General features: G+C 42.7%; 1 protein-coding gene across 3 annotated transcripts in view; it reads right to left on the minus strand.

Annotated features, from left to right (window-relative positions):
* Positions 1-14293, minus strand: part of DNAJC7 (DnaJ heat shock protein family (Hsp40) member C7) — a 25228-nt gene continuing 10935 nt past the window's right edge. For all 3 annotated transcript variants that reach the window (XM_017646801.3, XM_017646802.3, XM_017646803.3), the window contains exons 3-14: positions 13599-13723; positions 13139-13252; positions 12443-12517; positions 9005-9123; positions 8165-8318; positions 7499-7663; positions 6573-6664; positions 3525-3598; positions 2932-3078; positions 2557-2709; positions 558-620; positions 1-99 (exon numbers count right to left, since the gene is read on the minus strand). In XM_017646801.3, coding sequence (XP_017502290.1) covers positions 62-99; positions 558-620; positions 2557-2709; positions 2932-3078; positions 3525-3598; positions 6573-6664; positions 7499-7663; positions 8165-8318; positions 9005-9123; positions 12443-12517; positions 13139-13252; positions 13599-13723 — 1319 coding nt within the window. In that variant the 3' untranslated portion in view covers positions 1-61. The remainder of the gene's footprint in view (positions 100-557; positions 621-2556; positions 2710-2931; positions 3079-3524; positions 3599-6572; positions 6665-7498; positions 7664-8164; positions 8319-9004; positions 9124-12442; positions 12518-13138; positions 13253-13598; positions 13724-14293) is intronic.

Below are 14293 nucleotides of genomic sequence, written 5' to 3' on the forward strand. Positions count from 1 at the left end.
CCACATTCAAGGTTAAACTGAGCAAGTCTGCATTCTGGGGGTTCTGGAGGGTGTCTTTTCACTAGCCAAACTGGAAAAAGAAATTCCCGGGTCCGGATGCTGTAATGAAAATGAAACGCTTGTTAGTTGACTCTCGGAATTTTCTAGGGAGGATCACTTTGCTCTGATTATGGAAAAGTCTTCAAGGGCTGCTTCACACTCAAACAGAAAAACCTCTCTGGATATCAAACAGCCTGGGCCCTGGGGTGTACGAGGGAGTGTATGACCGTGTGCATGTGTAGATTGTAACACCTTTCCTCTTCCAGAGAGGCCCTGGTACTAGGCAGCTTAGTTAGACATGCCTCCTTGATCCTATAGAGGTGTGTCATTAATGGTCCCAAGACAAGTGTGCCTGGGAATCTTCATCCATGGCAGCCCAAGTGAAGAGATGCCCTGCTGGTGAGAATTCTACTGCCTCTGCTCAGGGGCCTCTGACAATCAGCTGCCTGCTGCCTAACTGGAAAGTTGCTGTGTTGTCTTGTGATCTGAGAACTTTCAAGAATATCAGGCATACTCACCTTCAAAACTAAAGCCCCCAGGACCACCAAAGAACGCCTTAAAGATATTGTTTGCATCAAAATCTGGAGCAAAGTGAGAAACAGGGAAGGGACAAAAAGGTGAGAAAATGGGACACACCTGAAGAGGAACTTAAGACACTGAGGATGGGTCTCCACAGCTTTTCCAGACAGTTCACTTCCCTCCTTTCCCCAAACCTCAGACCAGAGGTGGGCAATTCTGCCCCACCCTATGCAGAACTTATTACTGGATCCCACTTCTAGGCTATGTTTCCCTTTCCCAAGTGAGGTCCCAAAGGCAACCCACTTTGCTGGGCCTTGTCAACCACTGGGAATGCCATCTGCAGTTATTTACACAAAACTTGCCTCACTGTCTCCCTAAAATGCTGAGGCTGCTACTGAAAAGGCTAAAATTTCTTAAATGCTACCAGACCAAATGTAAGACCTACAGTCTTTTGTTATTTGTTTGATTTCATGCTCTATCTAGACTGTATGGCAGGGAAAAAGCTATGGTTTATTAAGCACCTACCAGGTGCCAATGATGGTATTGGGTACTCTGCATACATTATATCATCCCCAACTTATACTCAACAAAACCTAAGTAGGGAGTTCAGGTAACTTGTCCAAGATGAGTGGCCAAAGCAGCAGAACCGAACATTCCAACACCTGTCTTGACTCCAACATTTCTCTTTCCACCAGGCCACAGCAGGGCTGATGTTCCCAGCCTTGCCCGACTTCCCAAGCTGCACAGGATTTATCTCCACCAGTTGATCTCACAGGCACATCCTGGTCCAAAATGAATTCTTCGCCTCTCTGTCTGCTCACCTTCCCAAGTCCCTTAGCTCAGTGAATGGCCCCATCAAGTGAGCTCTGCCAAAGCCACTCTCAACTTGCTCCTTTCCCTCTCCCAACACATCCTGCAACCAACTCCTGCTGGGTGTGCACCTCTCAACTGTGCCCTCCAATCATCTCCTACCTATCATGGCTTCCCTCCATCTGTATCCCCCTCTGTCCCTTCCCAACCATCTCTATTCATTGCCATCACAAATACATTTCTAGAGCCTAAATCTGGTCCATAGCTCCCCCACTTAAAACCCTTCAGTAGCTTTTGGTTGCTTATAGCCCTTTTCAACCACTAGGCAGTTATTTATTTTTGCTAAACCTAGATTTTTAAAACACACGCATACCCTAAACTGGAGAAGTCAGGATTATCTATAAAACATCATCGATCTTATTTTAAATTCCAACAGATTTTCTTAGTGGAAGAGAATGGGTTGGCATTAGAGACAGTTTGAGAACTGTGCCTCAGTTCAGAGGCCTCTTTTCTCTAGAATAGCTCATGGTGAGCAATGACACTGATAGCTGTGCTTCATTCTAAGTTTTTCGGGGTAGTGGCTATCTGTGAGGGTTGAGGGCTGACAGGAATGTGTGACACATTCAGCATATGCTTTGCAGTGGGTGAAAAGAACTTCCAGTCAATAGGATAAAGCCCCCAGTCCTTACTCCAAGCCCTCGGGCCTCCTGAGGCCTGACCTAACTACTTGGTAGCTTCATCTCTTGGACTCCGCTGCCTCACCTCTTCTCCACCTAGACGAAGGCCCCTGCAGCTCCTCAAAGGCACTGCACTTCCTGCCCTTCAGCGCTTCCCCTGCTAATGCTTACCTCCTTGGTGCCCGATCTGCACCCTGGGCACTGGCCACACTTGACTGTACTCATTGGATTCCACGTCTGCTAGAACAGGGGTCAGATCTGGCCTGTGAGCCAGTTTGCAAACCCCTACACTGTGGGTTCCTGGAGGTCAGAGAGCCTGTCTGGTTCATCTTTATATTTCCAGCACCCAGCCTAGTGCCTCACCCATTACAGGTATTCATCAAAGGTACACGCTACAAAGCACAGTGCTTCACGGGCACATTATGCGAACCGTTCCTCTGGAGTATCTTTAGAAAAAATTCTAACATTCCACGACTGTCAGATTTATCCCAGGCTGCCTCAACCAACTCACCACCCATATTCATGCCCTCCTCATCTAGGTCTTGTCCACTGTCATAGCGAGTCTTTTTTTTGGGATCAGAAAGAATGGTAAAAGCTTCTCCAACTTCCTTGAACTTTTTCTCCTCTTCCTTCTGAACTTCAGCACTGGCTCCACTGTGCCGATCTAAAGGGAGAAATACAGGAAGCATCAATCTCAAGAAAACCAAGTTTAAGAGAAAGACATACTTTCCAAAATTTGGAGAGTATGGAGCTTAGTAACATCTTAATCCCAGCTAAAGAGCCTCTGGAGGCTTTCATTCTGGACTGAATTTGGCAGTGGGCCAGTCTGGCTTGTTCTTCCCACTGAGTTGTCTGCCCCCCACCCCACCCCTGCCTCCAACTCTACCTGGATGGTGCATTAAGGCCCGTTTCCGATAAGCTTTCTTGATCTCATCCTCGGAGGCATTCTTGTCCACTCCCAGAATCTTGTAGTAATCTTTCCTCTTACTCTTCTTCAGTTCCAGCTGTGCATTTTTGAGGAGCTGTTTGTGTTCTAGGGGAAGACACCTAGCGTCAATGGACAAATCTGATTCTGGCTTCCTTTACCAAGTCCCAACCCAGACGCCTTGCAGTCAGAAGCCTTACTGACCATACCAGGGGCTTTTATGGTGTTTTCTTCCGTATGCAGAGTACCCAATACCATCATTGGCACCTGGTAGGTGCTTAATAAACCATAGCTTTTTTGTGTTTTATGTGTTTCTACACATACTTAGGTTCCTCACATCAGCCTCATCACACAGAAGGGGAAGTGAAAGTGACTGGGAGGGTTTGGGGCCTTGTCCCACACTTGGGCCTACTGTTCACTTCTTCCTGGCTGGTGATCAAGTGAGCACCAGGTACATTCCTGACCCCTGAATCGAACTCCTCCTGTGTCCAGTTTCAGGGCCTGCAAGTAAGACCACACACTTCCCTGAGAAACACATTCTCAAACTCCTTTACCTTTTGTTTTCTCCGTCTGATACACTTTCTCATAGTCCCGCACTGCTTCTTCATACTGTTCTGTATCCATGTAACTGAAAAGGAAATACAGGGCAAGACAGCAACATAAATGGCAAAGGCCTTCAGTGTCATTCTAGGGGAGAGACATGGCTCAAGCAAGAGACATACAGTTTTGGTTGAGACACTTCATGAAACAGGAGCCCTTAAGTGAGCATTGAGAAAAAATTAACTACCAGTTCCTTAAGAAAAAGAGAGCTAAGTCTCGTGCCACTTGCAGCCAACCAAAGTGATACTCTGCTCTGAACAGAAAGCAACAAAGGGAAGAGTTCTTCCTCATGTCACAGATCACCAAGAGGCATCTGGACCTTAGGAGAGGCAATGTGAAGGCACCTACTTGATTACTTGGGATTGAAACACAAGCGAAAAATTATCAAGTAAGAACAATAAATACGGAAGAGCTCTGAAACCTATTGTGCCATAAACATGCAGGGCCAGCTCCAATCCAAACTAGAAGTGAGATTAGTGAGTCACTAGAGGTTCAAATTCAAGGTGGTGGCTGCTGGCCAATGCTTCCATGAAGATTAATCAATCTGAGAAATGTGGGTAAGTGAAATAGAAAAGGAGACTCAACACAGGCTTGCTTCTATTTCCTAACACAGAAAACAGGAGGGGCCTTGGCCCAAGATGGGAGGAATCTAGCTTTACAAGCTGATTGCCAGACCTTTTTAGTTTCTCTTCCACAGAAGCACAGTGGCACTTCCCATATCCTGATAATACCATTTGTGCCAAGGCTGGCCTACCAATTAAGTAGGATATGGTAGGAGTTCCAGGGGCAGACACCATTGGCGGGGGAGCGGGACATGACCATGTGGTACAGCTAGTCACTGTACAACAGATTCAGTTTGCTGCTACCACATAAGCCCATCTTCGCTAACATCACAGAGCCCAGCCAGGCTTAGAAGCCAGGGCAACAGGAGTGCTACTGATGTCACTGGTAAAAGAGAAACCCAACATCCTAGGCATCTCTGATTTTCTGGCAACATCCTAATTTACTACTTTAAAAAAGTGACAAAAACCTATGCCCTGCAGACACAGCAAAAATGCTACGAGGAATTTGGAGACCCCACTTACGGGGAAAGCAGAACATAAACTGAAGTAGAAAAAACTTGCTGGTAGCCCTAGGTATAGAAGGGTCTAACAAGCAACCCGATGAACTTCTCAGGCCATTATGTAATGTATTATATAAGCCTATATTACAGTGATTTGCATTTTTACTTCACATTTTAAAATTCAAGGACATCCTTACATTAAAAATTTTTTTTTAAGTTAGAGAAATTAGAAAAATAATTACAGCTTTAGGGAAAATGGGAAACTCCAGTCCATGGTGGGAGATGCAGCAAAGACCTGGCATCTCCCTAACTTTAGGGGTAAGCTGAGGCAGACTCGGGCAGCTGTCAGGCCTCTGGTAAGACTTTGACCTGAACTCATCGCCAGTACTTCTTGTCAATCCCAGCTCCTTGAGAGGACTGTTGCCACGTTCTCAGTTAACTGCTAAAAAAGTGCATGCTGTCCCCTGTGGCGGGATCTGAGAGACAGAGCCAAAGGACAACTGTTTCCACCACAAAGGAGTTCACAGTCTGATCAAAGCAATTCTTGATTTTTGTTTATTGTACACTTAGGAAGCATAATCCTCCATCCCGTTATCCTCCTAACAAATCAAGAATTTTGTTTTCTCCCCAATCCCCATTCTCCCAATACTGTAGAATATTCCACTGAGTTTACAGTGTCACTTATCTAGCCACCATCTCCCCTCTAAAACACTGAGATGATTCTCCTTTTTTGCTATTGTGTTCAGCATGTACATAGCATTCCGTATTTGTTAAATCTTTAGCTGGGTCAGGGGTACTTTTCTGTCTTCCAAAGCTTCCAGGTTTGTCTGCCAGTGGTTTGCAAAGATGAGATGACTAACAGTTGGTCTCACAGTATCTATAATTCTTTTTATGTTTTTGTTTGACAGACTTCATCATCTACTTAGAAATTCACTTAAAAAAAAAGCACAACATACAGTAGCAATTTTCCTATTTTTAAAACCTGAGGAAGAATTTTGGGGAACCTAAATGGGAGGCAGGCCACACTCCACACCACTGATGAGATGGGGAGCTTGAAGAACTATGGGCTTGTCATGCATCAACACATCACAGGTCCTCTGAGTAAGACATTTCATGACAAGGGAGGGAGTAGGTGTTGGAGGATTGGTATACAAATAGGAAGCTCAGGAACTTCAAAAACATGATGGTCTCTGTCTGGGAAATAATCTGAAATAAGAAAAGATGGATTTGGGGGAGTGGTCTCACCTAGCCCTTGTGAATGTTCCTATCTGGAGAAAAGAGTCCGGTGGATCCAGGAGTAAGATGAACAAGTATGCTGGGGAACACCCTGACTCTGAGGGCAAATCTGGGTACCAGATCTAGGCAGCCATATCCTGGCTCATAAATCACCTTGTCAGGTAGGGGTACTGCAAAAGGGGCTTTCTTATACTGCTGGGAGGCTGAACCAGACTTAGTCCTTTCCAACTGGAAGGCTGTCTTCCTTAATTCGGAACAAGCAAGGTAAGCACAATTCTCAACTGTCTCCAAGAGATACTACATCTCCTTCAAGCACCATACATTCATTCCACAAAATATTTATTGAGCACCTACTGTGTGCAGGCACTGTGCCGAGTTAGAGCAAAAGTGTGTAACATAAAATACAATCTCCAAAGGAAATGGATTTAAACTTTAACAAAAGGAATTTGGGTCAGGCATCAGAGGAAACTTACTGACCGTGAGGGGCGTAAGACACAGGCATGGGAGACTGAGGGAGCTTGTGCAATCTCCTCCGCTGGAGGTCTATAAAGATAGTCTAGGGCTGGAACAATCCCACCTAGAGGCAGGGGGAAGGACCAAATGACCTCACAACATCCCTGGGTCTGCTTCATCATCCATAATGCAATTCCCCTGGCAGGCCAGCAGCAACTCCCTCTTCCCCCCACCCACCAGAGGCACTCACCACTGGGCTCTTCTCAAGTAGGCTTTTATATAAGAGTCATCGAGCTTCACTGCATTTGTGCAGTCTTCTATTGCATCATCTAGTTTCCTAAGCTTCAGGAGAGAGAGAGCAGTCATACTTCACATCTTTGGTGATGAAGGGGGCCCAGAAGCTGTGAGCATGACTTCAAAATTCTAAGAGGATCAGTCATGCTGGCTCCCTAACTATCACACTTGTGCTTGGTCACTGGGAACACCAGTATCTCAGAGGGCTAAGGACACCAAACTCAAAATTGGTTTCTTTCCTAAGTGACAGAAGCCAAGCACACTTATCTACAAGGATAAAATGCCTCTATCATTCTAGCTTAGTGCCTAACTAAGACCTGGATATAGTAAAGGTAGCTCCTGACCTCCATTCTTACAGAAGCAAGAATCAGGGATCAGAATTATTGTGATTTTTAAACTACCAGAACTCTATGGTGCCTACTCTCGTTTCTTATGGTGTGTAGGACCACAGTGGGCACTCAGGCCATTTTCAACCGAGTCATGCATTTCAACAGAAGTTATGCCAGAGAGAAAAATCAAGCTGGTCTTACACTTAATTTCCTCCAAATCACTTCTAAAAAAGAAATAATCACTTGCTTAGGCAAAAAGAAGCAACAACACTTGCTTAAAAAATTATCCCAAAGCCTCTAGCCATTTTCATAGCGGAGGAAGGGGATCTTCAGGAATATCCTCCCAAATTGTCCCTCAGGTGCCCATAAATTCCACAAAAAGATTAAAAGCTTGCCTCTCAGAAGGAAGTTCCTCACAAGCTGAGATATCAACGAAAACAGCCTCTCCTGTCATCTGGCTTACCCTCACTGGGCAGATTTCCCAAGACCTCTATGACGTCCCTTAACAGTATCTCCATAAGCCCCAAGACCAAGACCCAGACCAAGTTCTTACCTTGGAATTAACCGTACCCCGATTACAGTAGAGTTTAGCATTTGTTTTTATATTGTTAGGGTCTATCCCCAGAGCTTCTGTGTACAGTTCATATGCTAGCTTGTAATTTCCTTCTTTAAATGCTTTATTCCCATCTTCTTTCTTTGCTTTAAGAGCTTTGGCATTCTACAGAGAAAAGCAAGGGGAGGTCAGTTCATATCCAGAAAGCCTCAGACCACTGCACAGAGAGGAGAGAATCTACTTTTAATTTCCTAGATCCCAGCAGTTTCTATCACACAGCCCCCAACTCCGCCACTGGGCTATTTGTTGCTCACTGATGCTTCCTATAAAGGACATGGAAACCAAGATTTACAAAAGAATACCAATGAAACCTCTGTTACCCAGGGTTCATCTCCACTCCCCAGGACAAGCATTACTATCTTTTCTTCACTGAGGGAAGAAAAAAGAAAAACACACACTTAGATATCAAAAGGATCTTACTCTATATGATCATGTTTACTTTTAGGCAAATAAAAGTTGTCCTGAAATAATTCTAACAAAAGGACAGAGCACCCTGGGGAAGGCAGGAGGAGCTATCACATTCCTTTGATTCTAAAACCTTCCACTCTCTTAGAGGCTCAAAAACGAAGCTTCCTTTCCTACTTGGATCTGGTGCCTAGAACTTACTCTGCAAGCAAGGCAGGCCTTCTCATGGTCAGGAGCCATCCTGAGGGCCTGTACAAAAAATTGAACCGCTTTCTCAATACAATCTTCATAATAAAGGCAAAGACCTCGTACATAAAGAGCATCCGCATTGGTAGAATCCATTCGTAAAATGTCACTGCAACAGCCAGAAAGGGGCACATTCAGCTGTGGTTTGTAGCTCCCCATCATTACTATCATTTGTGACTATCAACAGTTTTTCCTTGACCATGTGTCTAGTATGGGAAGTATCCAAAGGTAGACAGATTCCCAAGGACTCTTCCCAAAATAAACCAACTGCATTTATCTTTAATACACCTCTTGTGTCTCACAATCATTAGAACAGGGGTTGGCAAACTGCAGTTCACAGGCCAAATCCTGCCTGCCACTGTTTTTTGTAAACCAAATTTTTCTGAAATGCAGCCACATCACTCACATATGTATTACCTATGGCTGCTTTTGTACTATAATGGCAGAGCTAAATAGTTGAGGCATGGGAATATAAGTCTGCAAAACCTAAAATATTTACTATCCGACCAATTATAGAGTTTGCAAACCCCTGGAGTAGAAAGAAAAGGACATTTAAATAACAAAAACAAACCACACAAATGTTCTTTCACATACAACTCACTTTCCTACTGTATCCCTGTATACCCTGTGGATTTTCAAATCAGGTCTAACCTTTGCTCTAAGTCCCAGGAAGGTCCACCCAGCCCTAGCTGGCCTACATACAGGACACATGACAGCTCCTGCTGTATACAGCTGCCAGACAGCATTGTGCAGTGGTTTCTGGCACATCAGTGCAGAATTGGTTTGACTTCATACCTGGCCACAGACTGAGCTTCTGGATAACGACCCAGCATTGCTAAACATTCTGCTTTGAGGATTTTAAAGCGATGGCAGGCGGGGGCAAATTCTAGGGCACGGTCCATGCAGAAAACAACCTATGGGAAGAAGCAAATGAGGCTCTTCATCCTAGACTCAAGAAATGTCTTCACTTTAATTGGTCACACGCAACAGAGTTTAAAGAAAGTAATATCAGAGTTTAAGAACATATCCAATTCATTTGATTAAACCACTGAAGAGAGTAGTTGATGCAGATGATAAAAAAATACTGAATACTTTATATATAAACTCAGTTAATGCTCACAATTTTATGAAGTATGGAATGACATTACCCTTATTTTATTGATGTGAAAATTAAAAAATAGATTAACTTGTTCAAGGTCACCAAAGCTAGTAAGTAATAGAAAGAGGAATTGATCAGACACTACGACTCCAGACTATCACTTTAATCACCATGAATCATATCCACAGTGACTCTGATGAAAATTCACATTCTTTTAGTGTAGAAGTACTGTTACTTGCTACTTTCTTATAATTCATCATTACCTATTAAGACAAGAAATACCAAAAATGACCTCAAACAGAACCATTGCTCCCAGTATTATTGAAATTGCTCACAGTTCCCATCTTCCTATGCCATGACTCACTTCTCAGAGTACCCCGGTGGCCACTCTTCCATTTCTAGTTTAGGACTGATAAAGTGGTTCATTTCAAATGGTTCTAAATAACAGACTCTTATCAGATTACTGTACCCACCATGTTGCTATACAAACCAAAAGGCAAGTTACATGTGCACGTGCAGACATGCACACACACAGCTGGGATTACGTCAATCTTTCAGCTGCTTTAGACTCTCCATATACTCCCATTTTCTCTTTTCAGAAGTTTGTTCTCTTTCACTTTTCATTTAGCTGCTATTTCTGGGAGATTCTTGCTGAAGTACATTCTCCTCTAAGAATAACTGATGCAAAGGAGAAATCTGGACTTAAGGGAAACCCATTCCCTCTAAGAATATGGGCATGGGGATGAGGAAGAGATGAAATCTGAAAATTCAGAAGCAGAAAAAACTCAAATTCTATCAACAGGAGACTGGTTATGTAATGTAGACAATGCATGTAAGGGAATACTATGTGGCTCTAAAAGAGAATGAAGCAGCTCTCCTATACTAATATGGAGACTTCCAAAGTCTACTAAGAGAAAGAAAGCAAGGTATAGAACTGTGTATAGCATATTATCTTCCATGCAAAAACAGAAAAAAATTAAGACTCTGTATTTATATTTCCTTATATATGTAGAGCAAAACTGGAAGGAAATATAAGAAACAAGAATGGAGGTTACTTTAGGGGCTGAGAACTAGACAGAAAAAACAAGTATGGGGGTACGCTTATCACTGAGTGCTTGTTTCTACTTCTAGCTTCTGAACCATGAATAGCACTTGTTCAAAAATTTAAATTAGAAAAATAAGGAAACAGATTAAGGGCAGGCCTGCTGCAGCATTCACAGCAGTGGTGGGGAAGCCTCTCCTTCACAGGTTACTGGTTACTGTCCTGAAAGTTCTAAGGACAGTATGAAAACTTAGGTATTATGTAGATTGGAGTCATGGTGCTAATTTTTTCCCCCCTTAAACATTAAAAGAACTGGGTGCATGGGGGACGGGGGTGGTTGAGGGGGAGTTGTCAAAATCAGCTACACCATACTGCCTTCACGATGTTCTGTATGGAGATGGTTCTGCTCATTGTGGGGAGTGTCAGTTGAGGCTCAGTGCTTCACTTCCCACCCCTCATCTCCCCATGACTAGGGACAGCTGCAGGCAAAGAAGATCTTTGTTTCTTCCAAGTTCATCTGTTTCCCCTGCCAGGATCATAATTCTTCATTTGTGACATCACCATGAGCTACAGTGGGAGCTAGGGGGTGGGCTGGGATGTCACAAACAGAGGATTCTGTCACAAACTGGGGATTCTGGCCCCACAGTGGGTAAGAGAAAGAAACCCAAAAGACTGCCTTTTGAGACAAAGCTTTTGCCTATATAAACCTCAGAAAATGAATCAGTGACAGAGGCAGAATCACTTTCAAACACACACGCACTTATGAATCACATTACAGGGACACTGTGTGTATTAAAACCAATGGAGAGAAGAGTAAGTTAATGCTGGGACTCTGCACAAGCTAATCAGATATATTTATTACCAAATAAGAGACTTGACTTAAGAATGATTCTTAACTGCACCCTTTCATCAAACACTTACCAAATACCTGCCACAGGAAGCACCAAGCAAATTCTCACACATGAAGTGACAACTATTCCTTACATGATACTCATAAACTTCTTTTACACGATCCTGAAAACATCCTGATTAGTGGTTTTAAGGTTTTAGGCGCCAGTCATCTCCCCTTTAGAAACTCTAATGAAAGTTATTTCCAAGTACCATCTAAGAAGGAAATCAGGAATTATACATGAGGCATAACCACTACAAACAATGTCTAGAGAGATAGTCTAGAACTTTTATGCCTTCGCATGTTTCAGGTAAGTCAACCACTTTAGCATGTAAATTTTCAGGTAGTATCACACAACTCTACAAAGGACAGAAGTATGCTTATTGAGAAACAGTAGTGATGACAAGTTACATATGCTATTCAAAATCTAAAAGGGACCTCTATTTTTGATTTATACCTTCATCCAGATCATATAAAGCAGGAGTTAAAGCTAGCTCTCATTATTCAAATATTAATGGATTATTATTATTATCCAAACCTTATATTTAATTCCAATTGACTTTTCTTCTCTAGACCAGCATACTTTTAGGCTACTACCTTACATAAAAAATAGGAACAAACTCAAATAACAAACCTCTATTACTTTTTATCATAAAGCCAAATATACTTAAGTACATTAGCCAAAAACTGCTGGTGATGATACAGAGTGACAGGAACTCTAATTCATTGCTGGTGAGAATGCAAATTGGAATAGCCACTAAGTTTCTGGCAAAATTTAACATACTTTTTACCATACAATCCAGCCATCACATTTTTTGGTATTTACCCAAAAGAGTTGAAAATTTATGTCCACATGAAAACCTCCACAAGGATGTTTATAGCAGCTCTATTCATCACTGCCAGAAACTTGGTTGTAACAAAGGTACCTCTGGGACAGGAATATTGCTAATGGGGAAGGCTACGCATGTATGGGGACAGATGACATAAGAAATCTTTATACCATCATTTCAATTTTGCAGTCTTCCTAGAACTTCTCTAAAAAATAATTAGTCTTTGAAGAGGGAAAGAAAAGAAAAAGTCAAAGCCAAACTGAAGTAGTACTTTGCCCTTCTAGACCTTCTGTTCCATACCACTCTTCTTAATTATCCCCGGCCCAACACAGGAATTTTGTAAGAAAGTGTAATCTTCATAGTTGTACTTTACCTTCCGAAAATCCCGCTTCTCAAAATCCGTTTCTGCTATTTTCTCATATTCTATAACTGCATTAGCATTCTTGAACTATACCAGAAAATCAGATAAGGGAAAGTTTTAATGAAGTTATAGATTTAGCAACCACAAAAATCAACAAGGCCTTGATGAATTTGTTATTTCAAGAAAATCAGAACCACAGACTTTTCACAAATCAAGCTAGTGTCAACATAGCTAAGACTCTTTAACAGGAAGACTAGAGCACAACCTTCACACTAAGTTTTAACTTAGAGTCAGAAATATAAGAGCCATGCCTTGATAAACACAAAATAAAGGCAGGGCATTATCAGGGATTGAGCAGAAGTTTTGAGATTTTCACTAAAACACATCCAGGATAAACTGGGTATATATGGAGATGGAAACAATTTTATCAGGAGTTGAAGTTACTCATATTCTTTAACCTCACTTAAGTCAGTATCTTAAAGCATCTGCCCATCCCACAGCCATCTAAGAAGCCTTCCAATTTTCAGATTTCTAAGGCTGTAAATCTGAATATCAAAACTCCTTTTAGAGATAAGGAAATGAGGCTGAGAGAGAGACTACCAGGACTTGCCTAGTCACCCTGGTATGGTTGATGGCAGAAGTGAGACTGGATCTCAGTTCTGACTCTCAAGTCACTGTCTCTTCCAATATGCACAGGACCAGACCCACCTCCTGCTGTGCCTGAGCATTTTTGTGATCCAGTTCGAGAGCTCTCTGGAAACTACGACATGCTGCCATGGCATTTCCGAGAGACAGGTGGCATTTGCCCTCTCGCAGATGCCCCTAGAAGAGGAAACACAGAGGAAAGACAAGCACAATCTGGAGAGCAGAGAAAATACAGCAGCAACAACAGACACAGTGGGAAACCAAGTGGCTCCACGCAGGTGCCTCTGACTCCACAGGACGCTAGGTGGTACTGGACTCTGGTCAGTGCAACTGGGGAGGGGGTGTGATTCATGCCGCGTGCTTAAAGGTCAAGTACACTGCTAACACTCTACAGTGCAGAGCACAGCCCTCCAAACAAGGGATTATCTGGCCTGAAATTTCAGTCATGTCAGGACTGAAAAGCCTGGGCTAAAGGAACTCAAATGCAGCAGTCCAGTCTTGCTGAACAGCCTCACACACATACCCGGACGAAGCTGTCATCCAACCTCACTGACTGCTGTGCATCTCCAAGAGCTTCCCGGAACTTCCCAAGCATCATCAAGGTGGCTGCTCGATTCCCGTAATAGCTAGCATTTTTTGGACACATGTCTATAGGAATGGCAGGAAAATATAAAACAAAACTTAGTATGGGTCACTGCTTCAAATACTCGGGGCCATCTGCATCAGAACTATGTCAAGGCAATCATCTATAATAGGAGTGCTGACAAACTCTCTTTAAAAGGTCACAGCCAAACTTTTAACCACCTGTGCAAATGGTCAAAAGTTATGATGCAACCAATTAAACAGAAAACTTATTTAAAAATAACTTAAACTTAGTGTTGAAGTGCACAGATTATCTTTTAGGGGGAGGGGGCCAGCATATGTATCTTCTTAATTGTGCCTTATGGAATAAGACATGAAAATACATTTGCATTAGTTGAGTTGGGGGTGGGAAGCCTGCAAACAGAGAGAAAAACCCTGACATGGGACTAAAATATGCTGGCAAATAGAGCATGGAAGTAACTAAGCCTTGGTAATATCTACAAAGGCCATTTTCTAAGATAGTAAATGAACTGGCAATAGCTGAGATACATTTATTTAGGTGGGTATTTTTTTCACCAAAATATCTAGAATTTCTGGAATTGCCTTTCATTTGCCAAATGAAGAACTACCCACTTG

Source organism: Manis javanica, chromosome 4 (assembly GCF_040802235.1).
Source record: "Manis javanica isolate MJ-LG chromosome 4, MJ_LKY, whole genome shotgun sequence".
In the NCBI taxonomy this organism is placed as follows: domain Eukaryota; kingdom Metazoa; phylum Chordata; class Mammalia; order Pholidota; family Manidae; genus Manis; species Manis javanica.